The 27,730-nt window shown below is 45.8% G+C and overlaps 1 protein-coding gene across 1 annotated transcript in view; it reads right to left on the reverse strand.

Annotated features, from left to right (window-relative positions):
* Positions 1–3,087: 3,087 nt before the first annotated feature.
* The window catches only part of map9 (microtubule-associated protein 9), a 213,032-nt gene continuing 188,389 nt past the window's right edge, over positions 3,088–27,730 (reverse strand). Inside the window, exon 11 of the mRNA XM_041193456.1 lies at positions 3,088–3,302. Within this exon, the coding sequence (XP_041049390.1) occupies positions 3,180–3,302 (123 nt within the window). The 3' untranslated portion in view covers positions 3,088–3,179. The remainder of the gene's footprint in view (positions 3,303–27,730) is intronic.

Consider the following 27,730-nt stretch of genomic DNA (forward strand, 5'->3'; position numbering starts at 1 on the left):
CGGTTACATGCTGCGCTCTACACAACCTTGCGCTGGAAAGGGGGATACAATGGTTGATGAAGGCATAGACGCATTGGCTGCGGATGCACACGATGACTCCAGTAATGAGTCCGAGCATGAGCACGCACAGGGAAATGCTGAGGGGGGTAGATTCTGACCCGGGCATATTCCAGGGAGGCAGAGACCCCTGGGAGGCTTTAATCCAATGAACCTTCAGCTAGCACATCACATATGGACCTCCAAGACAAGCCTGGGCTGTATGCTCCATATTCGAGACCTCAGTGCAAAATCTGCCTGGTTAGGAACATAAACTAAGGTCCTTGTTAATAAAGCTGAATGTCCCACAAAGCACACATTACATTATAGGAAACCATCCACCTGCAGAACAAAAGAGGCAACCTCAGCTATGGTGACATTGCTGAATTTATTATTGCAACCAAAGAAACTTAATGAAACAAAATGAAAAGGGTGTTAAAAATCACACCAACTCATAAAAACCAACACAAAAGCACCAATGATGAACCCGTGGTATGTCTAAGGTGCCTTATGTTTTTGGGTGCTACGTCATGGTGCTGACCCCTCGCTGCTCCCCAGTTGTCAAAGCCTCACCGGATGCAACGGTCACTGGCAGAGGGGTGGAGGAGCTGCCATCCTCATCTGGAGCACCCTGAGAGGAGCCCACAGAGATGACAGGCAGCTGCTGCGCTGATGTGAGGTCACTTTGGACCTCCCTGCTCACTGTGGATGGATGGGGACTGAGCTGGGAAGCTTGATGCCCAAACCATCTCTCACACTGGCACTGACCAACTGAGGTCAATGCCGATGTGAAGGCTTGCTGGTTCGAGCGCATCCCCAGGAAACCTGATGGGTTTACTGGAGGAGGCTCTCCACAAGAGTCGCCACTCTCTCCATGGAGGACACATGGCGCTTGGATATGAGGCTCATTGCTTCAGCGATAGTCTCCATAGACTCCTCCACCACGGACACCAAGCCAAGCATAGCCTCATGTATTTCCCCTAGACGCTCCCGCACACCCTGCTGCATTTTCTGCGCTTACTGCGTCGTGGACAACTCTACAGGCACATCATCAGACACCGACTGAGCATGTGCCTTGTCCTCTGCAGTCCTCTTGACTGCTGGTGCCATGGGCACTCTCCATCTCTGCCAGCTCCTCCAGCGACTATGAAGTGCCCTCACTGCTGTGCCCTAGGACACTAGCTGATGTACTAATTCCCACCAAGGTTCTAGTATCTGCACTGCTGCCTGTCCGGCAGAGATGGTGTGACCCTGGTGAGACTTCAGGGTCCTCAGGTATGAGAGGCCGCCTCTGTTGCTCCTCCTCCCGGCCTTGCTCTGCTGGTGCTGAAAGGAAGAATAAGGACATTGGATCAGTTAACATGGAGACAATGTTAACTTGTATCCCTGTCCCTTGGATCATTATCCTTCCATATGCAATGGTCATGCCATGTTGCAAACTTTAATCACTGAACATTCAGCACTGCCATGGCTGTTGGGAAATTAATGGTGACCTCACTGCTGGGCAAACATACCTGCCCGTGGCACCCCAGCCTCACCGACACTGGTGGACCTGGGCGCATGGCGCCTCTCCAAATCTAGGGCCTCCTACTCGAAACGGCTGAGAATCGCTAACTGTGCCGGCCTGCTGCCAGTCTTCACCTGCTCTGCGGTATTATGTGCATTCTTCTCCTGAAAAGAACAGGAGAGCATTGATTAGTGCTAATTGTACCTGGACTCTCTTCGTGGACGGCCCACCCCAACCAGAGTGGTACATTGCAGGGCTCCAGTGCCTTCTTACCCCACTGCTGTTGAACACTCCCATAAAGATGCTGGGCCTGTCCCCACCCCCTTAGCTAAATGCCGCCTACATCACATCAGGCACCTTCCATAGCAAGAAGGCGCATGCACGTGGCGGGCAGAGGACAGCAGATCAATCAGTGCCATGCCACCTTGAAGCTCCCCTCCCAGCATGTCATCACCCTGACTTTAACATGTCCTGGATTTCCAACATTGTGCCTAGGTGCGTAGCTCCAGGTTGCCCCCAAAACAGTGATGTCAGTCACTGTGTACCACTTGCTGCAGGGGCAGAACCCATCTCTTCACGACCCTCTCAGGGTGACCTCGGCTTGGGCAATATCTGCCGGCCCACCCAGCAACGGACACATGCCGTCAATGATTCAATGCAGTCACTACACTCAGACTTGGGATGTGGGGGGGTACCAGGGGTTAAAGCCTACCTGCTGGGTTAAGTGACCAATGCCAACATGGTTCTCACCCTTCCTGAGCGCAATAAGTCGTTGAAGCACTTGCAACACTAGAGCCAAGTGCGCCGCATCACGTCGCGGGAGCTCACGATCTCTGCCACCTCCTCCCAGGCACGTTTGGTCATATCGGGGGGGGGCCTCTTCGTCTCGTCCTGGGGTTCCAGGACCACCCGCCGTGCTGCCACCTCCTCCGTAAGGCAATCATCGGAAAAACGAGGGGCACAGTGCCTCCCTGCCCTACCCTCCTGTCTGGCCTGCTCCCCAGCAGCACTCTGGGAAGCCCTTCCACTAGCCATAATTTGCAGCCATGGAAAGGCTGCAGCAACTTTTAAAACCAGGCTGCCGGGTTGTCAATAGACCCGGCAGTCTTCGCAGACCCGCTGCCGCTCACCCACTCCCGCTGACTTCAGGAACCGCGATTCACACTGGAAGGCCTTGATTGGCCCGTCTGCGTAAAATGGTGGGGTGGACCCAATCGCCTGCTCCTGCTCCCGCTCCAACCCCCACCAGCCAGAAAATTCAGCCCAGACTGTCTGGTCATTTATCCTGTTGCTGCTTTTGGAACTTTATTGTGCATGGATTGGTTGCCAGATTCCACATTTCCTATGTTACTATTATTCAAAAAAGTAATGAATCAGATGTCTTTGCTATGTCCCAAGGTTGTGCAAGGTGCTACCTTTCTTTCTCATACAGGAAATCATAAATTTTCTATTGAAATTTGGAAAATAAAGCCTTAATGATAATAAGTGTATTTGAAAATTGCTGTGTATCTATTTTATTTGATAAAATATGTCACATGATAATAACTTACATTAATCTAAGCAAGTACGTACAGATATTTTCCACATGAGGCATTTTTGGTTAAAAGATGCAGATTCAACACTGATATGTAATATTTTATTTTCCAAATGGTATTGTTTTATTAGGGGGGCTCCAAGGAGGTGGTGGCTCATCATGTTGCAAAACGTGCCTGATTTTCCTTTGCTTCTTATCATGCTTTTCCTGCTTTACTTTTTGTTCCTGCATGTAATAAACAATGTAACATTGGGAAATCAGTATTTGTTAAATTATATTAAGATTACAATTGTTCAAATCAGGCAAATGCAATGGTAATTGTGAAAGCATTTGAAAATCTCATGGAATAATGGTTGGACCATATAGATAAGGGGCTGGCTCAGTTCTTTGGAATTTTTGCCAAAAGGAGTTTTTGCTTAGACACGAGGTAAGCTGTAAGATGTCCAGTTTGATGCTTTGACAAAATACTTACTTAATGTGGGGAATTTGGTGAGTGAGGGAATTTGGCGCAATGAGGAAGAGGTGCTTTTGGGACTTTACTTTTGAGGTATAATAAAATAAGAAATCTGTAATCAATTGCTGTGTCACAAGGTTGTGCCAGGTGCTATCTTTCTTTCTTGGAAGTGTTTTACTAAAAATCCTCATACAGAAAATCACAAAATTTTCTATTTAATTTGGGAAAGTAAATGTTCGAAAATACATGTTTTTGAAAATTGTTCTATATTTATTTTGCTTGATAAAATATTATGTCACATAATAATAGCTTACATTATTCTAGGCAAATATGTAGAGATATTTTCCACACAAGCTATTTTAGTTAAAAGATTCAGACAACAAAGTCTTTTACAGAGCACAAATCTATCTGAGAGAGGGAATGAGAGAAAGCGAGACCTGAGTGCTAAGACCCAGTAGCATTTTTTAGGTAGGCTGGCAGGTGATTGGTTGGTGAGTTGGAAGGTTTCCTTTACTTCTCTAAACCAGAGCAGTAATTTAAACTAGGACCAGTAAAGTGTAAGTGTAAGCTAAACTAGTTAAGCTACTTGATAAAGTTGCTAACAACTATGAATAAAGAATTTAATAAATAAATAAATAAAAATAAGGATGACCTGCAAAATGGCAGAGCAGGTTTCATGTTCGGAGTGCAGAATGTGGGAGCTTGTAGATGGTGATCACAGAATTTAACAGAAGGAGGCCATTCAGCCCATTGTGTCTGCACCAGCATTATGACCTAGTGCTATTGCCCTGCCTTCTTCCCATACCTCTGCACATTGTTTCTATTCAAATGCCCTCTTGAACTTGCCTCCACCACACTTCCAGGCAGTGCATTCTAAATTCGAACCACTCGATGTGTGAATAAATTTTTTCTCACGTCACGTTTCCTTCTTTTGCAAATCACTTTAAATTTGTGGCCCCTCGTTCTTGATCCTTTTACAAGTGGGAACAGCTTCTGCCTATTTACTCTGTCTAGCCCCCTCATGAATATAAAAAGTGCAGAGGGTAACTTAAAAAGGAAATTGGGAAAGCTAAGAGGGTATATGAGAAAGCATCGGTGGATAGAATAAAGGAAAACCCAAAGGTTTTTTTTTAAAATATATAAAGAGCAATAGAATAACTAGGGAAAGAGTAGGGCCAATTATGGACCATAGAGGTAATCCGTGTGTGGACCTGGAAGATCTGGGTGCAGTCCTCAATTAATACTTTGCGTCGGTCTTCACAATGGAAAAGGACAACGCAAATATAGACATCAGGGTGGAGGACTGTGAAATATTAAAGGAAATTAACATAGAGAGAGAGAGGAGGTACGAGTAGGTTTAACGGCCTTAAAAGTGGATAAATCCAGATGAGATGTATCCCAGACTGTTGAGGGAGACAAGGGAAGAGATATCAGGGGCCCTGACAGTAATTTCCAAATCCTCTCTGGCCACAGGTGAGGTGCCAGAGGACTGGAGGACTGCTAACATTGTCCCATTATTCAAAAAAGGAGGAAGGGATAGACCAGGAAATTACAGGCCAGTCAGTCTAACCTCAGTGGTGGGGAAGTTACTAGAAAAAATGCTGAGGGACAGAATATATCTGCACTTGGAGAGACACAGATTAATCAGGGATAGTCAGCATGGATTTGTTAAGGGATTGTCGGGTTTGACAAATTTGATCGAATTTTTTGAGGAGGTAACTAGAATTGTTGATGGGATAATGCATTTGAAGTGGGCTACATGGCACATTGGATCCAAAATTTGCTGAGAGGCAAGAAGCAGAGGGTCATGGTACAGGGATGTTTCTGTGACTGGAAGTCTGTTTCCAATGGGATTCCACAGGGCTCAGGGCTGGGGCCCTTGCTGTTTGTCGTGTACATAAATGATTTGGACTTAAATGTAGGGGTTATAGAACAAAGAACAAAGAAAAGTACAGCACAGGAACAGGCCCTTCGGCCCTCCAAGCCTGCCCCGATCATATTGCCTGTCAAACTAAAACATTTTGCACTTCCGGGGTCCATATCCCTCTACTCCCATCCTATTCATATATTCGTCAAGATGTCTCTTGAACACCACTATCTTACCTGCTTCCACCACCTCCTCTGGCAGCGAATTCCAGACACTCACTACCCTCTGCGTAAAAAACTTGCCCCGCACATCTCCTCCATAATTTTCTCCTCTCACCTTAAATCTATGTCCCCTAGTAATTGACTCTTCCACCCTGGGAAAAAGCTCCTGACTATCTATTCTGTCCATGCCACTCATAATTTTGTAAACTTCTATCAAGTCGCCCCTCAATCTCCGTCGCTCTAGTGAGAACAATCCGAGTTTCTCCAAACTCTCCTCATAGGTAATAACCTCCAGATCAGGCAGCATCCCGGTAAACCTCCTCTGCACCCTCTCCAATGCCTCCATATACTTCTGGTAATGTGGCCACCAGAATTGCACGCAATATTCCAAGTGTGGCCTAACCAAGGTTCTATGCAGCTGCAGCATGACTTCCCAGCTTTTATACTCAAGACCCTGCCGATGAAGGCAAGCATGCCATATGACTTCCTGACTACCTTATCCACCTGCGTTGCCACTTTCAGTAACCTGTGGACCTGTACACCCAGATGGGCAGGGGGGCCCATTGATGCATTTAAGGGTTCTGGCATTTACTGTATAATTGCTACCTGTATTAGACCTTCCAAAATGCATTACCTCGTATTTGTCCGGATTGAACTCCATCTACCATTTCTCCGTCCAAGTCTCCAACTGATCTATATCCTGTTGTATCCTTTGACAATCCTCTTCACTGTCTGCAACTCCTCCAACCTTAGTGTCATCTGCAAACTTACTAATTAGCCAAGTTACATTTTCCTGCAAATCATTTATGTATACTACAAACAGCTAAGGTCCCAGCACTGATCCCTGCGGAACTCCACTAGTCACAGCTCTCCATTCAGAAAAGCACCCTTCCACTGCTACCCTCTTCTATGACCAAGACAATTCTGATCCATCTTGCCAGCTCACCTCTGATCCCGTGCGACTTTACCTTCTGTACCAGTCTGCCATGAGGGACCTTGTCAAAGGCCTTATTGAAATCCATCCACTACCCTTCCATCGTCGATCATCTTTGTCACTTCCTCGAAAAACTCGATCAAGTTAGTGAGACATGACCTCCGCTTCACAAAACCATGCTGCCTCTCACTAATACGCCATTTGCTTCCAAATGGTAGTAATTCCTGTCATGAAGAATCTTTTCCAATAATTTCCCTACCACTGACATAAGGCTCACTGGCCTGTAATTTCCTGGATCATCCCTACTACCTTTCTTAAACAATGGAACAACATTGGCCATTCTCCAGTCCTTTGGCACCTCACTCATAGCCAGTGAGGATACAAAGATTTCTGTCAAGGCCCCAGCAATCTCCTCCCTTGCCTGCCTCTGGGGTAAATCCCATCTGGCCCTGGGGACTTATGCATCTTATTATTCTTCAAGACGCCTAACACCTCTTTTTTGATCTCAACATGATCCAGGCTATCTACACACTCTCCTCTAGACAAATCAACCGCTCAGTCCTTCTCTTTGGTGAATACTGATGAGAAGTACCCTCATTTAGTATCTATCTCATTTCTTCTGGCTGCACACACAGATTCCCACCTCTGTCCCTGAGTGGGCCTTCTCTTTCCCTGGCTCCCCTCTTGCTTTTTACATATGTATAAAAGGCCTTGGGATTTTCCTTAATCCTGGTTGCCAATGACTTTTCATGACCCCTTTTAGCCCTCCTGACTCCTTGCTTAAGTTTCTTCTTACTTTCTTTATATTTTCCACGGGCTTCATCTGTTCCCAGCCTTCTAGCCCTTACAAATACTTCCCTTTTCTTTTTGACTAATCTCACAATATCCTTCGTTATTCAAGGTTCCTGAAACTTGCCATACTTATCCTTCATCCTAGCAGGAACATGCCGGTCCTGAATTCTTAACAGCTGACGTTTGAAAGCCCTCCACATGTCAGTTGATTTGCCTCAAACATCAAGAAGTTCGCAGATGACACAAAACTTGGTAGTGTGGTAAATAATGAGGAGGATAGCTGTAAACTACAGGACTGGTCAATGGACTGGTCAGGCGGGCAGTGACAAATGGAATTCAACCTGGAAAAGTGCGAGGTAATGCACTTGGGGAAGGCTAACAAGACAGGGGATTACATGAATGGTAGGATCCCGGAAAGTACTGAAGATCAGAGGGACCTTGGCGTGCATATTCATAGATCCCTGAAGGTAGCAGGGCAGGTAGATAAGGTGGTTAAGAAGACATATGGGATACTTGCCTTTTATTAGCTAAGGCATTGAATACAAGAGCAGGAAGGTTATGCTGGAACTTATAAAGCCCTGGTTAGGCCACAACTGGAGTACTGTGTGCAGTTCTGGTCACCACATTATAAGAAGGATGTGATTGCACTGGAGAGGGTGCAGAGGAGATTTACCAGGATGCTGCCTGGGCTGGAGGGTCTGAGCTATGAGGAAAGATTGGATAGGCTGGGATTGTTTTCCTTGCAGCTGTGAAGGTTGACAGGGGACCTGATAGAGGTGTATAAGATTATGAGGGGCATAGATAGAGTGGATAGGAAGGCACTTTTTCCATTAGTAGAGGGATCAATAACCAGGGACATAGATTTAAGGTAAGAGGTAGAGGTTGAGGAGAAATTTTTTCACCCAGAGGGTGGTGGGAGTTTGGAACTCACTGTCTGAAAAGGTGGTTAAGTCAGAAACTCTCATAACATTTAAGAAATATTTAGATGTTCACTTGTGTTGCCATAGCCTCCAGGGCTATGGGCCAAGCGCTGGAAAACAGGATTAGTGTAGTCAGATATTTGTTGACAAGCACGGACATGATGGGCCGAATGGCCTCCTTTTGTGCTATAGACGTCTATGAGTCTATGATTTTGAACATCTCCATTAAATCTCCTCTTAGCCTTCTTCTCTCCAAGGAGAACAGTCCCAACCTCTCCAATCTATCTTCATAACTGAAGCTTCTCATCCCTGGAACCATTCTTGTAAATCTCTTCTTCACTCCCTCCAATGTGTTCACATCCTTCCTATAATGTGGCACCCAGAACTGTACATAATACTCCAGCTGAGGTCTAACGAGTATCTTATATAAATTCAGCTTGTACTCTATGCCCCTATTAATATACCTTATTAACTGCTCTCTCCACCTGACCTGCCACTTTCAATGATCTATGCACATATACACTCAGGTCTTTCTACTCCTGCACCCCCTTCAAAATTTCACTCTTTATTTTATGTTGTCTGCCCTTGTTCTTCCTACCAAAATGCATCACCTCACAATTCTCGGCATTGAACTTCATCTGCCACCTATCTGCCCACTCCACAAACTTGTCTATGTTCTATTGAAGTTCCACACCGTCTCCTCACAGTTCACAACACTTTCAAACTTTGAATCATCTGCAAACTTTGAAACTGTCCCTTGCACACCAAGATCCAGATCATTAATATTTATAGGAAAAGCAAGGGTCCCAATACTGACCCCTGGGAACTCCACTAAAAACCTTCCTCCAGCCCAAAAAATATCCATTGACCATTACTCTCTGCTTCCTATTTTTCAGCAAATTTTGTATTCATGTTGCTACTGTCCCTTTTATTCCATGAGAAATAATTTTTCTCACAAGTCTTTTGTGTGGCATTGCATCAAGTGCCTTTTGAAAGTCTATGTACATCAACAGCATTACTCTCATTGACTTTTTCTGTTACCTCTTCAAAAAACTCCAGCAAGTTAGTAAACATAATTTCCATTTAGAAACCCATGCTGGCTCTTCCTTCTCAACCCATATTTTTCCAATCCCAAATAATTGTTCTAGAATCATTCCCACCACTGAAGTTAAACTGACTGGTCTGTAATTGCTGGGCTTATCCTTACAACCATTTTCGAACAATTTGCAATTCTCCAGTCCTCTGGCACCTCTCCTGAGTCTAGGGAAGACTGAAAAATTTTGGCCAGTGCCCCTGCAATTTGCACTCACTTCCTTCAATATCTTTGGATGCATCTCATCCAGTCCTGGTGCTTTGTCAATTGCAAGGACTGACAGTCTATTCAATACTTCCTCCTTATCAACTTTAAACCTCATCTGTCACCATGGCCTGGGTAGCATCTACCTCCTTGGTAAAGATGGATGCAAAGTATTAATTTAATACTTGAGCCATGGCCCCTTCGTCCATGGGTAAATTCCCTTCTAGGCCCCTAATCAGCCCTACTCCTCATTTTACCACCCTTTTACTATTTATATGCCTATAGAAGACTTTGGGATTCCCCTTTATGTTGGCTGCCCAGCCTTTTCTCATAATACCTCTTTGCTTCTCTAATATGCTTTTTCACCTCCCCTCTGAACCTTCTGTATTCCCCTTGGTTCTCAATTGTATTTTCTACCCTTCACCCGTCACTGGCGCACTTCCTTCTTTTTCTTAATTTCTATCTCCTTTTTCATCCAGGGAGCTCTGGATTTGTTTGTCTTGCCTTTCCCTTTCGGTGGAATATACTTTGAATGTGTTCAAACTAATTATTTTTTGAAGGTAGCCCATTGTTCAGCTACAGTTTTTTCCGGTACTGGGTTTGTAACCCCAAGATCAAGAGTTCAAATCTCACAATGGCAAACTATGAAACAATGTAACTTCATCTGAAACAGATGGAAACGGGTTTGTACTCGAAAGAGTTACAGTTTTTCCTGCCAATCTTATGTTTCAGTCTATCTGGCCCAGTTCTGGTCTTGTCCCATCAAATTCAGCTCGCGTCCAATTTAATTATTCTTACTCTGGATTGCCTATCGTCCTTTTCTATCATCGTCCTAAAGTGTACAAAACAATGATCACTGTCTCCTAAATGTTCCCCCACTGACACTTAATCTGACACTGACACAAGAACCAGGTCCAACAGTTCTCTTGTTGGATTGGACACGTACTGCTGCAGAACATTTTCCTGGATACAATCTAGGAACTTTTGCCCCACTCCACCCTTTACACTATCACTATCCCAGTCTATATTTGGGTAATTAAAGTTACCCATTATGACTACTCTATAATGCTTGTATCTCTCTGTAATTTCCCTGCAGATTTATTCTTCTATGTCCTGCTCACTAGTTGGCAGTCTATAGACTACACCGAGCAATGTAATTGTACCCTTTTTGTTCCTGAGCCCAAGCCAAATTGATTTTGTCCTTGAACCCACTGGGACATCCTCTTTCTCCAGCATTACAATGCTCTCCTTAACCAATACCGCCACCCCTCCTCCTTTCCTATCTTTCCTGAACACCTTGAACCCAGGAATATTTAACACCCAGTTCTATCCTTCCTTGAGCCAGGTCTCTGTTATCACCACAACATCATACCTCCACATGGAAATCTGTGCCTGTAACTCTCCAATCTTATTTACTATACTCTGTGCATTCACATTATGCATAGTAACCCTGAATTACACTTCATGACTTTCTCCTTTACTCCGAATCTGCCTATTATAGTATCCTCTATACTAGTGCTATCTGTCCCTCCCAGTATTTTGGTCCCTCCCTGGTATTCCTCTAATATTTTCTCTTGATTTCTACACCCCTGCCAAGTTGGTTTAAAGCCCTCCCAAAAGCACTAGCAAAATGCCCCGCAAGGAACTCAGTTCCAGCTTTGTTCAAGTGCAACCTGTCCAGCTTGTCCAGGCACCATCTCCAGAGCCAGTCCCTGTGTCCCAGGAATCTAAAGCCCTCCCTCCTGCACCATCTTTCCAGCCATGGAGTCATCTGCCTTATCCTCCTATCTCTGTATTCACTGGCACGTGGCACTGGGAGTAATCCGGAGATTACTACATTTGAAGTCCTGCTCGCTAATCTTCTACCTAGCTCCCTAACTTCTGATTGCAGGACCACATCCCCCTTCCTACCTAAGTCGTTGGTACCAATGTGGACCACGACCTCTGGCAGTTCACCCTCTCCCAGAAGAATGTCCTGCTGCCGCTCTAAGTCATCTTGACCTGGCACCAGGGAGGCAACATACCACCCTGGAGTCACGTCTACAGCCATAGAAATGCCTGTCTGCTCCCTTAACCAATGAATCCCCCATCATTATTGCCCTTTCTTTCTTCTTACTCCTCTCCTGTACAGTCAAACCACTTATGGTGCCACAAACTTGGCTCTGATTGCAGTTCTCTGAGGAACCAGCGCCCTCACAAGCTTCCAAAACAGAAAACCGATTTGTGAGCGGGACCCCAGGGGATTCCTGCACTACCTGCCTACTTCTCTTGGGCTCTCTCAATGTCTCCAGGCCCTTACGCTGTGTTGTGAACATGCTATCCAGATAATCCTCAGCCTTGTGGATGCGCCACAGTGACTCCAGCCACCACTCGAGCTCTGAAACCTCAAGCTCAAGTTTCTCCAGCTGACAGCACTTCCTGCACATGTGGTCTTCTAGGACACTGGTGGCGTCCATGACTTCACACATACTACAGGACACACATTTCACTCGGCTGAGCCGCCCTGCTATGTCTTAACTCTACTTCCCTTACGTTAACTTTATTCTACTTTGGGTTATTTATATTACATTATTATATTGGCCTTAAATTTCCCTTATTCCTGGCACTTCTCAGTTAAATCCAAGTATAACTACTTGTTTAAAAATATTACACTTTTCTAATTTTCTCACCAGGTCCTACTTGCCAAGGCTGCCATTGATAGAGGAGTGATGGCCATGAGATTGAAAACAGCGTGAGAGGAGCGGTGGCCGGGAGATTGAAAACAGCGCGAGAGGAGCGGTGGCCGGGAGATTGAAAACAGCGTGAGAGGAGTGGGTGGCCGGGAGATTGAAAACAACGCGAGTCTGAAAACGTGTACATGTGTAATTAAGAAATGGATAAATTTTAGTTGTTTTTATGGGTGGTACTGGAATTTAATAAGCACAGTAAATTGTAGTATACATAGGAATTATTCTAAATTAATTAATACTTTAAAATAAATTAGTAAATAAACTTAAATACTGCAGTGAGTGCTTTATATAAAGGTATGTCAGCACAGCTCGGGCATGTGGAATGTGCATCATGCGGGATGTGGGAAGTCGTGTAGGTACCAAGTGCCTTCAATGACTACACTTGCAGGAATTGTTACCAACTGCAGAAACTTGAGCTCGGAGTTGCGGAGCTCGAGTGGCGGTTGGAGTCACTGTGGTGCAGCCACAAGCTGAGGATTATGTGGATAGCACATTTAGAGAGATGGTCATACCACAGCTAAGAAGTACACAGACAGAAAGGGAATGGGTGACCACCAGAGTATCTAAGAGAAACCAGCAGGTAGTGCAGGAATCCCCTGAGGCTATTTTGCTCTCTAACCACTTTTCCATTTGGGATACTAGTGAACAAGATGTTTCCTCAGAGGACTGTAGCAAGAGCCAAGTTCGTGGCACCATAGGTGGCTCAGCTGTACAGAAAGATTGGAAGTGCTATAGTAGTAGGCATTTGCATAGTTAGGAGAGCATGCCCAGTGGCATATGCTAATGGGCATGATAATAGGAAGATTGAACTCTGAGGTGCAGAGGGATCTGGGTGTCCTAGTGCATGAATCACAAAAGGCTAGAATGCAAGTGCAGTGAGTAATTAGGAAAGCTAATAGAATGTTATCATTTAATGCGAGGGGAATTGAATACAGAAGTAGGGATTTCTTTCACTCAGAGGGTCATGTGTCTTTGGAACTCTGCTTTCACCACCATTTCATGAAGAGTCTTTGAATATTTTTACGGCAGAGGTGGATAGATTCTTGATAAGCAAGGAGGTGATAGGTTATTGGGAGTAGGTGGGATGCTGCTTTCAGGTTACTATCAAATCAGCCATGATCTTATTAAATTGCAGAGCAGGCTTGAGAAGCTGAATGGCCTACTCCTGCTCCTTGTGCATATGTTCGTATGAACAGTTCAGCAGGTGGCCAGAGCAATGGAATAGGAGGGAGGGCTTTAATTTCTGAGGATTTGAGATTGGTTCTAGGACAGATGGGACCTGTACAAGAAGGACTGGTTACACCTTAATGGGACTGGGACTAGTGTCCTCGCAGGAAGGTTTCCTGGTGCTGTTGGAGAGGGTTTAAACTAGATTGGCAGGGGGATGTGAACCCAGGGGAAATTCATGGTGGGAAGTAGAAAAGTATCAACTGATAATGAGGATATATCAGAGAGTAGTATCAAGGTAGAGAGAATACTTGGAGAGTTTGATAGAATTAGAGTAGGCAATGGTAAGTCGTTAGATGGGGTCAGAATAAGGGGGAAAGTGAAAGAGGGCTAATGTGCATGTGTGTGAATGCACAGAGTGCGGTGAATAAGATTGGTGAACTGCAGGTACAGGTTGGCAAATGGAATTATGATATTATTGCGATAACAGAGACCTTGCTCAAAGAAGGGCAGCAGCGGGTGTTAAATATTCCTGGTGCAAGGTGTTTAGGAGAGACAGGAAAGGGAGACTGGAGGGAGAAGATGTTCCAGAGGGGTCAAGAATGTTATCTCTCTGGCTAGAGGTAAGGAATGAAAAAGGCGCAATAACCTCAGTTGATGTAGTTTATAGACCAGCAACTAACGGAAAGGATGTAGAAAAACAAATTTGCAAAGAAATTACAGAGGGGTGCAAGATTATATAGGGGACTTCAATTATTCAAATATAGATTTCAATTATTCAAATAAATTCCTATAGTACAAAGGGACAAGAAGGGTGAGAGTTCATGGAATGTGTTCAAGATAATTTCCTGCAGCAGCATGTTTCCAGTCCAATGGGAGGACACGCACTTTTGGACCTGGTTCTGGGAATGAGTTGGCCCAAGTGGATCAAATATCAATGGGAGAGCCTCTAGGGGACAGTGATCATAACATTTAGGTTGGCCATGGAAAAAGACAAGGAGCAATCCAGACCAGGGATAATTAATTGGGGGAAAGTCAACTTCGATGGGATGAGAATGCATCTAAGTCAAGTGAGTTGGAATCAAATGTTGGCAGAAAAGACGATGGCTGAGAAATGGGCTACCTTCAAAGAAACAGTACTGCAGACAATGTCAAGGTATATTCCCTTGAAGGGGAGAAGTAGGACAAATAAATCCACAGACCCCTGGATGATAAGAGAGATAGAGGTGAAGATGAAAAGGAAGAAGTGCACATACGACAGATGTCAGGTGTGGTGATGGAGAATCAGGCTGAATATCGAAGGACCAGTGGGAAAGCAAAGAAACTAATAACAAAAGCAAGCAGAAAACATGAAAAGAAGCTGGCAGCTAACATAAAAGGAATTCCCAAGGGAATCTTCCATAAACATGCAAATAATAAAAGGGTGGTTAAAGAAAGATTAGAGACTAAAAAAGGGAGTTGCATGTGGAGGCTGGTGAGTAACTGAGGTGTTGATTGAGTGCTTTGCATCTGTCTTTACAAAGGAAGAAGATGCTACCCAGGCCAAGGTGAGGTAAGAGGTAACTGGTACACCAGAAGAATTTACAGTTGAGAAGGAGGTGGTGTTAGAAAGGTTATGTTTACTTAAAACAGATAAGATACCAGGAGCGGATGAAATGCCTCCAAGGGTACTGAGGGAAGTGATTGTGGAAATTGCAGAGGCACTAGTGATAATCTTCCAGTCTTCCTTAGACATAAGGGAGGTGCCAGAGGACCGGAGAACTGTGAATGTTACACCCTTATTCAAAGGGGATGCAAGAATAAAGCTGGAAACTACAGATCAGTCAGTTTGACCTCAGTGGTAGGGAAAATTCTGGAAACTATAGTTTGGGAAAAATCAATAGTCAGTTAGACAAGTTCAGGATAATTAAGGAAAGCCAGCATGGATTCATTAAGGAAAAATCATGTTTAACTAACCTGCTGGAGTTTTTTGAGGAGGTAACAGAGAATGTTGATAAGGGAAACATTGTCAATGTGATGTATATGGATTTTCAAAAGGCATTTAATACAGTGTCACAAAACAGACTTGTGAGCAAAATTCTAGGTCATGGAACAAAAGGGATAAGAAATTGGCTCAGTGACAGGAAACAGAGTAGTGATAAATGCTTGTTTTTCATAATGGAGGAAAGTTTGTAGTGGAGTTCCCCAGGGGTCAGTATTGGGACCCTTGCGCTTCCTGATATATTAATGACCTAGATTGTGGTGTGTAGGGCATGATTTCAAAATATGCGGATGATATGAAGATTAGAAATATTGTCAACTGTCATGAGGATAATCTTGAACTTCAAAAGGACATAAACATGTTGGGGGCAGACAAGTCGCAGATGAAGTTCAATGCAGAGAAGTATGAGGTGATCCATTTTGGCAGGAAAAATATGGGGATTTAGTATAAAATAAAGGGAGAGACTCTGAAGGAGATGCAGGAACAGAGGGACCTCAGTATATATGTATGTAAGTCATTGAAGATGGCAGGGCATGCTGAGAGAGCAGTTAATAAAGCATATAGTATCTTAGGCTTTATTAATAGGAGTATTGAGTACAAGAATAAGGGAGTCATGTTGAACTTGAATAAAACACTAGTTAGGCCTCATCTGGAGTACTGTGTTCAACTCTGGGCAACATACTTGAGGAATGATGTGAAGGCATTGGAGGGAGAATATAGAGGAGAGTCACGTGAATGGTTCCTGGGATGAAGAACTGTAGCTATGAGGATAGATTGGAGAGTTTGGGACTGGTTTCCTTGGAGAAAAGAATGCTGAAAGGAGACTTGATTGAAGTATCCAAGATCCTGAGAGGTATGGACAGGGTAAATAGTGAGAAACTGTTCCCACTCAAGAACATCAAGAACTAGAGGCACAAATTCAAAATAATTGGCAAAAGGAGTAAATGTGATGTGAGGAAAAATATTTTCACCCAGAGGGTGGCTGGAGTCTGGAACAAACTTCCTGAAAGGGTGGTGGAGGCAGGAGGTATTCAAAAGGGAATTGGATTGATGGTTGAGAAAAAATAATGTTCAAAGGTTACAGGGATAAGGCAGCGGAGTGGGACTAGGTGGAATGCTCTTTCAGAGAGCCAGTGCAGACTCGATGGGCCAAATGGTCTCCTTCTGCACTGTAAATATTCTTTGATTCTGTGAGACTGTTCTGAGCCAACATATCTATAGAAGATGTCCCAATCTCAAATCTCTCCAACTTAGAGTCATTGAGATGGACTGCAAGTTAGAAAAACTCTGCCACATGAGGGAGGGACAGGAATTTCTGAACAGTTTTATCCAAATTATAGTCACACCTCAAGGGAAAACAAAGAGAGGATGTGACTGACAGAGAACTTAGTATTGGGATTTAGGAAAGGTTGAGAAGGAAGTTCTGCAGATCCTGGTCCTGTCCAACAGGTATGATGTACTCATTACCTATGAGGATAAGGAGGAACACTACAGACACAGTGCACATCAAGGCGTTATGGCTTAGAAGGCTGTTTGGGAGGGGGAAGAACAGAATAGAAATGTGATTGTAATGGGGACTCCATGGGGGACTCTCTGCACTGTTGCTGGGTCTAAATCCTGGAACTTCCTTCCTAACATCACTGTGGGCATACCTACACCACATGGACTGCAGTGGTTCAAGAAAGCGATTCACACCCACCTTCAAAGGCAATTAGGGATTGTCAATAAACGCTGGCCTAGCCAGCAACACCCATATCCTGTGAAAAGAATAATCCTCTACAGCCAAGTCTACCTGGTAAGGGATATCTTATACAAAAACAAAAACAGAATTACCTGGAAAAACTCAGCAGGTCTGGCAGCATCGGCGGAGAAGAAAAGAGTTGACGTTTCGAGTCCTCATGCCCCTTCGACAGAACTTGAGTTCGAGTCCAAGAAAGAGTTGAAAACTCTTTCTTGGACTCGAACTCAAGTTCTGTCGAAGGGGCATGAGGACTCGAAACGTCAACTCTTTTCTTCTCCGCCGATGCTGCCAGACCTGCTGAGTTTTTCCAGGTAATTCTGTTTTTGTTTTTGTTTTGGATTTCCAGCGTCCGCAGTTTTTTTGTTTTTATCTAAGGGATATCTTATGGCAGCTGGAGAGGAACTTGGAAAGGGATAGGGTAAATCCAGTTGTTGTGTTCCATGTTGGAACAAACTATATAGGTAGGAACAGGAAAGAAGGTTCAACAGAAATATATCAGGAGTTAGATTATAAATTATAAAGCAGGCCCTTGAGAATAATGATCTCTGGATTATTGCCTGAGCCACTTGCAAATTGACATCAGAAAAGACAGATCAGGAGAATTAAGATGTGGCTAAAGGGTGGGAAAGAGGAGTTCTTCATGGAACACTGACATCAGTTCCATGAACTGGGATGGGGCCTGTGTCCTAGAGGAAATTGGGTAATTAGGCTGTAGTAAAGACTTTAAACTAGCAAGATGAGGGAAGGATCTACAAGAAAAGTAAGCAACGTAAACAAAACAGGGCAGGAATAAAGAGAGTCATAGCTTTAAAAAGGTGATTAAACATAAAAAGAGAGGATTTCCTATTAAAAGTGAGTTAAAATGTCAGGACAGAAATACACACATTGGGCAGAATAATACAGTGAAAACGGGCTTGTACTGTGCCTGTGCTGATTATCATTTGCGATGACGTTGAGTCGCGTTCCCAATGTCATCCCACCCGAATGCAATGATACGTAGGTGCACAGGCCTAGAAATCGGGAGCCTGCCCATCTTATTAAAAATTAATGTAATTGCTTTGTTAAGCTTGTTAATGTGCCAGTTGACTGCAATAATATGTGCTGGGAGCAATTAAATACTTAGAGTGTGATTCACACCAGTGGAAAAATCTTGTTTTTTTCACGGGAATATTGTAAGAGTTAAAAGACACCAGCTGGGTCCTTACTTTGATCTCAGCAGTTCAGGGTGCTGTGAGTGCTGCCAGTATTTGATATTGAAAGCTGTTTATTCAGGGGATACATTTGATGTTTTGAGGTATAATTTTTTCTTGCAGTGAGGTGAATTTAGGCCTTCAGCTGAACCTCAACCTTCTCGGTAGCGAAAGCATGGGAATCATGGTGTCCAGTGAGGAGGAGAGGAAGAGATTGAGAGGGAGAGGAAGGAGGGCAGATGGCGAGGTTCAGGATGCACTGGTGGTGCATGATGGTGGCAGACCTGTGCCAGAACAAGAAGGTGTTGCATCAGAGGTGGAAAAGGATTCAGGCTGCCAATTCAGTATATTCTATTCTATTCTAACTCTATTCAGAGAATAAGTTACCTTCAGATATCAGGGACATAGTGCTGGAGGAGACTCAGTTTGTCCAGAGCCACAGTGATCTCTCTCTGTGACATGCTGGCAGGGAGACAGCTTCCATTGGATTGCCAGTGGTCATAAAAGTGACTGTTTCTTTGCCACTGGATTCTTTCAGGCTGCCTGTGGAGACCTCAGTGGCATAACACAGCCTGCTGCACACCACTGCATTAAGGCCTTTACAGATATGATGTTCCAAACGGCAGGTCAGTACATTGCATTTTCAATGGGTTGCCACAGTCAACTGGAAAGAGCCGGAGGCTTTGCACCCATTTCCCCAAGGTTCAAGGAGCAATAAACTGCACTCACTTCGCCATAAAGGCTCCAGCAGGTCAGACCTGTACATTCATTAACAGGAAGGCCCATCACTCCTTAAATGTCCAGTTGGTACGTGACCACAATTGATGAATTATGCATATCTGCGCTAGGTACTCAGAGAGCACCCATGACTTGAATATTCTCTGAAACTCGCAGGTGCCAGACATATTCAATATACCTGATGTCCTGGATGATTGGCTTCTGGGTGACAAGGGTTACCCTTTGAAGAAATGGCTCATGACTCCATTGAGTGCCCCTGGAACAGATGCGGAAAGGACATTTCACCAACAGACAATTAGGCTGCTAAAGATTTGGTTCAGATGCCTGGACAGATCAGGAATAGCGCCATCCAGAGTTTCACTGGTGATCGTTGTATGCTGTGCTCTACACAACATCACCATTGAGAGGTGATGCCCTGGAGGAAGGGGAGACACAAGATAGCAGGCATTCCTCTGATGAGGGCAAAGAAGAAGTGAGGGAACATGGATGGCTGTGACACAAGGGATACCTTGATAAGGCAGAGGTTCTAATAGGTCATGAATTCTTGGCTTCAGGTGTTTATTGCCTGTGTCACAACATCATTCCACCTAGAATGTGAGCGCACTGAGAATATCTTGTCAACGCACTCACCATTTTGAATTCTTAGGTATTGTTACATCTTGACTCCTCATCATCACTCCTGAGGAGTCAAGGATATTTTGAAAATTAAATTTCTACAGTGCTTAAAGATAAAATGAACCTCTGCATGAGGGATAGTGAACTTAAGGTTTACTAACATCTTGTCTTTGATCACATCTACAAAATGCAACTACATGACCTGCTTTGTGACCAGTGTGCAGTTTCTCAATTCTTTTCCTTGTGCTCTGGCACAGTACTCCCCACTTCACTTGCTGGAAAAACGCTGCTGATCTGCTTGTGACTTTGGTGGGAGTCCTCTGTGCAGCTGCCGCCTTGAGGGCCCTGCCACATTAGAACACTCTTGCCGAGTCACAGGAGTAGCTTCTTTTGCCATGGCAATTGAGGAGGACTGTGGATGGGTGGAGGAGAAGCTGCCCCAACAGGAATGCCCTGAGAGGTGCTTTCGGATGGCAGCAGCAGATGCTCATCCACTGGGACAAGGGCAAAGTGGTCCTATCTGCCTTTCTGAAGTCCCAGGAGATGGCTCAGTGTCCAGGTTCCTAGACTGCTGTTGTGTTGGCTATGGACCCCTGAGTTCATACACAATAGCGTCAGCAATACAGTGGGTTTGCCCCTCCAGAACAGTCGCCAGTCTGATCATGGGAGAAGCTTGGTGCTCTGAAGAGTGGGTGATTGCAGTGCATATGGCCTGGATGGGACACTACCACAGTCTGGGCCAGAGCACACAACCCCTCTGATATATCTGCCAAATCTCCATGTGCCTTGCACCAGACATCCAGCATCTGCAGACACAGGGATGACTTCAGAAGCTCATCATTCAACTCACACTCATTAACTGAATTGTCTCACGCATTCTCTGACTGCCAGAGACCTGCTCCACCTCGCTGTCCAGTAGCTGCACGGAAGAATGTGAAGTGCCTCACCAGATTGTGCTTGCCCTCATCCAGCATGCTAATCCTTGTCAAGGTGCCTGTATCTGCACTGGTGCTTAAGAGGATGTGATGTGGTGAAGCTGTAACACAGAATTACTTGCATACCAAACAGCATAAGCAGCAAGTGATAGACAGAGCTAAGTGATCCCACCACCAACGGATAGATCTAAGCTCAAATCCTGCCACATCCAGTCATGAATGGTGGTGGGCAATTAAGCAACTCACTTAATAAGGTTCCACAAGTATCCCCATCCTCAATGATGGAGGAGCATACTGCAAAGGCTATGGGTCCTGACAATATTCCGGCAGAAGCACTGAAGGCTTGTGCTCCAGGACTTGCCGCGCTCCTAGCCAAGCTGTTTCAGTACAGCTACAACATTGGCATCTACCCGGCTATGTGGGAAATTGCCCAGGAATGTCCAGTAAAAGCAGGACAAATCCAACCCAGCCAATTACCACCCCATCAGTCTACTCTTGATCATCAGTAAAGTATTGGAAGCAGTCATCAAAGGCGCTATCATGCGGCACTTGGTTAGCAATAACCTGCTCATTGACGCCCAGTTTGGGTTCCGCCAGGGCCACTCAGCTCTTGACTTCATCACAGCCTTGGTTCAAAGATGGACAAAAGTGCTGATCTCCCGAGGTGAAGTGAGAGTGACTGCCCTTGACATCAAGTCGGCATTTGACCAAGTGTGGCATCAAGGAGCCCTAACAAAACTGGAATCAAACGGAGTCAGGGGAAAGCTCGCCGCTGGCTGGAGTCATACCTAGCACAAAGGAAGATGTTGTGGTTGTTGGAGATCAGTCATCTCAGTTCCAGGACATCACTGCAGGAGTTCCTCAGCGTAGTGTCCTCGGCCCAACCATCTTCAGCTGCTTCATCAATGACCTTCCTTCCAACATAAGGTCAGGAGAGGGGATGTTCCCTGATGATTGCACAATGTTCAGCACCATTCGCAGCTCCTCAGATTCTGAAGCAGGCCATGTCCAAATGCAGCAAGACCTGGACAATATCCAGGCTTGGGCTGACAAGTGGCAAGTAACATTCGTGCCACACAAGTGTCAGGCAATGACCATCTCCAACAAGAGAGAACCCAACCATTGCCCCTTGATGTTCAATTACATTACCATCACTGAATCCCCACTATCCACATCCTGGGGGTTACCATTGATCAGAAACTGAACTGGACTAGCCATATAAATAATATGGCTGCAAGAGCAGGTCAGAGCCTAGGAATCTTGCGGTGAGTAACTCACCTCCTGACTCTCCAAAGCCTGTCCACCATCTAGGATGGCACAAGTTAGGAGTCTGATGGAATATTTCCCACTTGCCTGGATGAGTGCAGCTCCCACAACATTCAAGAAGCTTGACACCATCCAGGGCAAAGCAGCCCCCTTGACTGGCACCACATCCACAAACATTCACTCCCTCTACTACTAACACACAGTAGCAGCAGTGTGTACCATCTACAAGATGCACTGCAGGAATGTACCAAGGCTCCTTCAACAGCACCTTCTAAACCCATGACCACTACCATCTAGAAGGACAAGGGCAGCAGATACATGGGAGTACCACCATCTGGAAGCTCTCCAAGTAACTCACCATCCTGACCTGGAAATATATCACCGTTCCTTCCTCGGTCAAAATCCTGGAACTCCCTTCCTAACAGCACAGTGGGTGTACCTATATCACATGGGCTGCACCGGTTCAAGAAGGCAGCTCAGCACCACCTTCTCAAGGGATGGACATTAAATGATGGCCCAGCCAGTGAAATCCACATCCTGTGAATGAATAATAAAAAGACCCTCTGAGGGTTCTTCTTCCTCCTTGGAGGCAATTGTTGGTTTGACAGGTCTAGTGGTGTCAGCAGAAGCAGGCTCACCTGTATAGGACACAGAAAAATTGGTATTAACTGGCATTTTGGAGTCTTCATTGGGTGTGCAAGGTCACAGTGTTCAACACCATTAGCAACACCTTGCAACCATTAAACCACAGGTGCAGCAAACTCACAATGTTTCCACCAGGAAGCTTCCCTGCCTTTGAACACATAAACCACAGATGTGCTATTCATGTAAGCATGCCAGACATCAGTATATCTCCCCCTAGCCCTCTCCCTCTCTGTATCCCAAATCTGGTTTCAGCACCTTCCAATCTTACCAGCCCCAGGCCTTCCTCCAGTCTTGTTTCTGCCAATGAAGCTAGTCCATTCAACGGATAACAACACCAGAACCTCCTCCTCCTGTGGCTTAAGGGTTGCCAGATTAGGCACTCCACCTCCAGTCCTGTTTCTTTTACAGTCATTGTTGGTCCACTTTTCCTGAAGGCTTCACATTGCCATGATGATTACTCTCAGGTAAATTAATTTCACACCGCCAAGTTAAGAGAGGAATGCATGATCTGCTGGATCTGCATCTCCAAGGCAGCCACCACCTTCCCATGGAAACTTCATTGTGCTCACATGCTGGAGGCACGACATCAGGCAGAACATGGACAGATTCCTCCATCCTTCATTCCAGGCTGGTGATGGCCTCTGACAACCCTGCCTGATGCTCCCTTGCCTGTCTTTGCATCTCCAACCTTTCTCTCAGGGCTGATTGCAGAGGCTTATCATCAGATTCGGACTCTGCAAGGGCCTGGTCTCCAGCAGCCCTCCAAGTTTCAGAGAATTCGACTGTCACTACCTCTGCCAGGTGTGGGTATCTGTTCATGAGGTGATCACCAGTTGGTGAACACGAGCCTACTCTAGAACTAGGACCCACCGAGGTGTGTGCATCTGCGCTGGTGAAGAGTGCAATGGACGCAGTGAAGGGTCTTCTGCTGATAGGTCTTCGGCATCCTGATCTGAGGTGGCCTAGAGGCTACAGCTGAGGTGCTTGCTGGAGCTCTTCCTGCTCCATTTTGCCGAAGGGGTCTTCCATTTAACACGGAGATGAGGAATTTCGTCTCTCAGAGGATCATTAATCTTTAGAATTTTCCATGCCACAGAGCAGTGGAAGCTGGATCATTGAATAAATTTAAGACTGAATTAGACAGATTTTTGATCAACAAGGGATCAAGGATTATGTGGGGGAGGTAGGAAAGTGGAGTCAAGACCACAATCATGATCTTAATGAATGGCAGATTAGGTTCGAGGGGTCAAATGGTCTACTCCTGCTCCTATTTCTTATGTTCTCATGTTGCCATTGGATACTTACTCTGGCTGTTTATGTAAAAGGAGGTGAGTTGAAACAACACCCTGTCAAGTGGTTGGGACATTGAATGAGAACCTGGCCCATTTATTGGTCTAATGCCCACAGTTAAGTTATTTCAAGCACCATGTTCAACCATGTGAGGTCTTCTTGCTGGGTAGGGGCTGAAGAAAGGACATTGAAATCCAGTCGACTCCATTCTGAAAAGGAGACTGGAGGAATGTCTGCCTCAGTAGTGGCGATTAATTTAATGTTAAATGTGGCCAGGTTCATGGTTGCACAACAAAAGGAATGCTCTGTTTTATAAAGAAAAAAGAACAAACTTGAAAGATTATTTCAAATATAGACTTTGTGGAATTTTGTGGATTTTGCAGCTTTGTGGATTCATTATTCAGAAAAGAGTTTAAGGGTGGCATTTTTAATCAGTTTTGAAGTTCAATAGATTATGTCATTTGGTGATAAATTAAACAGCAGTTTCTGAAGCAAATAAATGGTAAAGGAAGAATTAGAATATAATAGTAACAATGTTGTTAATGGTTTAAATTATGATTTTAATTTCTATAGCTAAAAATTGATAAAGAAATGATTGAAACTGCAAAGGAATGATCACATTGTTCCAAATGTGTTTAATGTTGAATAAATCCAACAGTAAAAAATAAAAAATAAACAATTTTGCTTCTGAGTCAGGTCATGAGTGCAAGGGGCTTGAACACATCGGCCAGGATTTTCCGTTTGGTGGGGGGGGCAGTGGAGCGGACAGGCACGGACCCGATCGTCACCCATGATCGAATCCGTGCTGCCATTTTACATAGGTGGGCCAATTAAGGTCCACCCAGCGTATTTCCCGACTCCCGAAGATAGCAGGAGTGTGCGGGTGGCAACGGGCGTGCACAGACAGCCGGGTCCAATGGCAACCTGGCAGTCTGTTTAAAAGAAGGCCTGGCAGCCTTTTATAGGCTGCTCACAATGGCCAGTTCCAGGCCGCAGCAGAGGGGTTCGGGTGAGCAGTCTAGAGGGTAGGCCAGCGGGGGAGGGAAAATGCACCCCTCATTTTTTTGATGACTGCCTTGCTGCTCTCCTCGAGAAGGTGGCAGAACAGCGGAAGGTGTTGGTCCCCCAGGATGGGAGGAGGTGGCCCCCCCACATGATGAAACGTGCAAGGGAGGGAGATGGCGGAGGTGGTGAGCTCCCGTGATGTGGTGCGGCATACCTGGATCCAGTGCTGCAAGCACTTCAATGATTTGTTGCGCTCTGGCAGGGTAACATGTTAGCATTGGGTATTTAACCCAGCAGGTAGCCTTACCCTCTGCAGCCCCCTCCCCCACCCAAGTCTCAGTGTCGTGACTGCATTGAATCATTGAGGGCATTTTTGTTTTGCTGGGTGGGTAAGCAGATAGTGCCCATGCTGAGGTCAGCCTGAGTGGGTCATGAGGAGATGAGTTTTCCCCCACAGCATATGTTGATCTTAGTCCCACATGACTGGTTTGGGGGCAACCTGGAGGAGTTGCACTTAGGCGCAGACTCAGAACGCCAGGACATGCCCTAGTCAGGGTGATGAGATGGTGGAAGGGGAGCCTCAAGGTAGCATGGCAACAAACCATCTGTTGCCCTCTACACTGTATGTGCTTGCGCCTCCTTGCTATGGGAGGAAATACCGTGTGGTTCCTAATGTGATGTTGGCAGCATGTGGGTGGGGGGGGGGGGGGGGAGGCGGCGGGTGGAGCAGGCCTAGCATCTTTGTCTGAGTGATCAGCAGCAGTGGGGTGAGGAGGCACTGGAGGCCTGAAATGTCCTGCTCTGGTTGGGGTGTGCTGTGCACGAACAGAGTCCATGTGCAATTTGCCCTAATCAATGTTCACCTCTCTTTTTCAGGAGAAGAATGCTCATAACGCGGCCAAGCATGTGAGGACTGGAGGCAGCCAGGCACAGCTCTCCATATTAAGCCACTTCGAGTAGGAGGCCCTTGAATGGGAGAGGCACCATGCACTTAGTTCTACTGGTGTCGGTCAGGTGCCACGGCCAGGTATTTAAGCGAACAGTGAGGTCCGCATTGTCCCCTCAACAGTCATAGCATTAATGATTGTTAAATTAGTTATTGTTATTGCTGGGCCATTGGTTATGGAAGGTTGAGTGCATAATGAGCCGGGGGACAGGGATGAACTTTGTCATTGTCTGCACGCTAACTGATCCACTATCCTTGTTCTTCCTTTCAGCATCATCAGAGCACAGCCGGAAGGAGGAGCAGCAAATGCCCCCTCTCACACCTGAGGGGCCTGACGTCTCACCAGCATCACATCATTTCTGTGAGGCAGGCACCTGCGCAGATACTAGCACCTCGGTGGGAATTAGAACAACAGCTAGTGTCCCGGGGCATAGTGGTGACGACACTTCACACTCGCTGGAGGAGCTGGCAGAGACAGAGAGTGCCCATGTGCCAGCAGCTGAAGGACTGCAGGGAACCAGGCACATGCTCAGCCAGTGCCTGATGATATGCCTCTGGAATGGTCTGCAAAGCAGCAGGTGCAGGAAATGCGGCCTGGTGTGCGGGAGCATCTGGGGGTTTTACATGAGGCTATACTTGGCATGGCGTCCGTGGTGGAGAAGTCCACGTGGACGCTTGCCGAAGCAATAAGCCACATGTCCGAGTGCCAAGCGTCCTCCATGGAAAGAGTGTGGCGACTCTCGTGGAGAGCCTACTCCAGAAGACCCACCTGGGCTTCCACGGGCCAGAGGATGACCGCCTAGGTCACCAAGGCCAACAGGATAGCAGGCTGTCTCAGATGCCACTCCAAGCGATGGGGCAACACCAAGACGTAGCACCTATAAACGAAAGCATAAGGCACCTTAGGCACACCACGGGTTTTTCACTGGCTTTTTTGTCTTGGACCGAGATTAGGTCCTTCTGATTTCTTTTTGATTGTTTACACTATTGTTTTCTATTTGTGATAACTTCTGCTTTACATATTCAATGCCAGATGTGTGACCATGGCTGAAGGTGCCTTGTTTCTTCTGCCGGTGTATATTTAAGAAAATTGTAATGAGTGATTTGTTGGACATTCAGCTTTATGTACAAGGCCCTTAATTAGTGCTGCTGGCCTGGCAGATTTTGCACTTAAGTGTCGAGTATCGAGGCGGCAGCCCGGGCTTGTCCTGGTGATCCATCTGTGTTGTACTAGCTGAAGGTTCGTTGGGTTAAAGCATCCCGGGTGTCCCTGCCTCCCTGGAGTATGCCTGGGTCAGCGTCTATCCCCTCAGCATTTTCCTGTGCATGCTCATCCTTGGAATCAGTGCTGGACTCATCATGTGCAGCCGCAGACACTGCGTCAAAGTCTTCATCGTCCACAGCGCCCCCCTTTCCAGCGCAAGACTTTGGAGACACAGCATGCAATCACAATCACCGAGACACGATTTGGGGGGTACTGGTGTGTGCCTCCTGAATGGCCCAGGCACCGGAAGCGCATCTTGAGAAGACCGATAGCCCTCTCCACCACAGCCCTAGTGGAGGCATGGCTCCTATTGTACCGCTGCTCAGCTTCTGATATTGGATGGCGGAGAGGTGAGATGAGCCACCTTCTGAGGGAATAGCCCTTGTCACCCAGCTGCCATCCATCAAACTGGGCAGGAGTACTGAAGAGCCCCAGCACTTGGGAGTGTCTAAGGACGTAGGCGTCATGGAAGCTGCCTGGGTACCTGGCACAGGTTTGGAGAATCAGCATCCTGTAATCACACACTATCAGCACATTCATGGAGTGGAAGCCCTTCCTGTTGTCAAAGGCACCGGGCTCACCTGCTGGCGCCTTGATGGCCACATGTGTGCAGTCGATTGCACCCTGAATGCGGGAGAAGCCACCGATTGCTGCGA

The sequence above is a fragment of the Carcharodon carcharias genome, chromosome 1 (genome assembly GCF_017639515.1).
Source record: "Carcharodon carcharias isolate sCarCar2 chromosome 1, sCarCar2.pri, whole genome shotgun sequence".
Classification (NCBI taxonomy): domain Eukaryota; kingdom Metazoa; phylum Chordata; class Chondrichthyes; order Lamniformes; family Lamnidae; genus Carcharodon; species Carcharodon carcharias.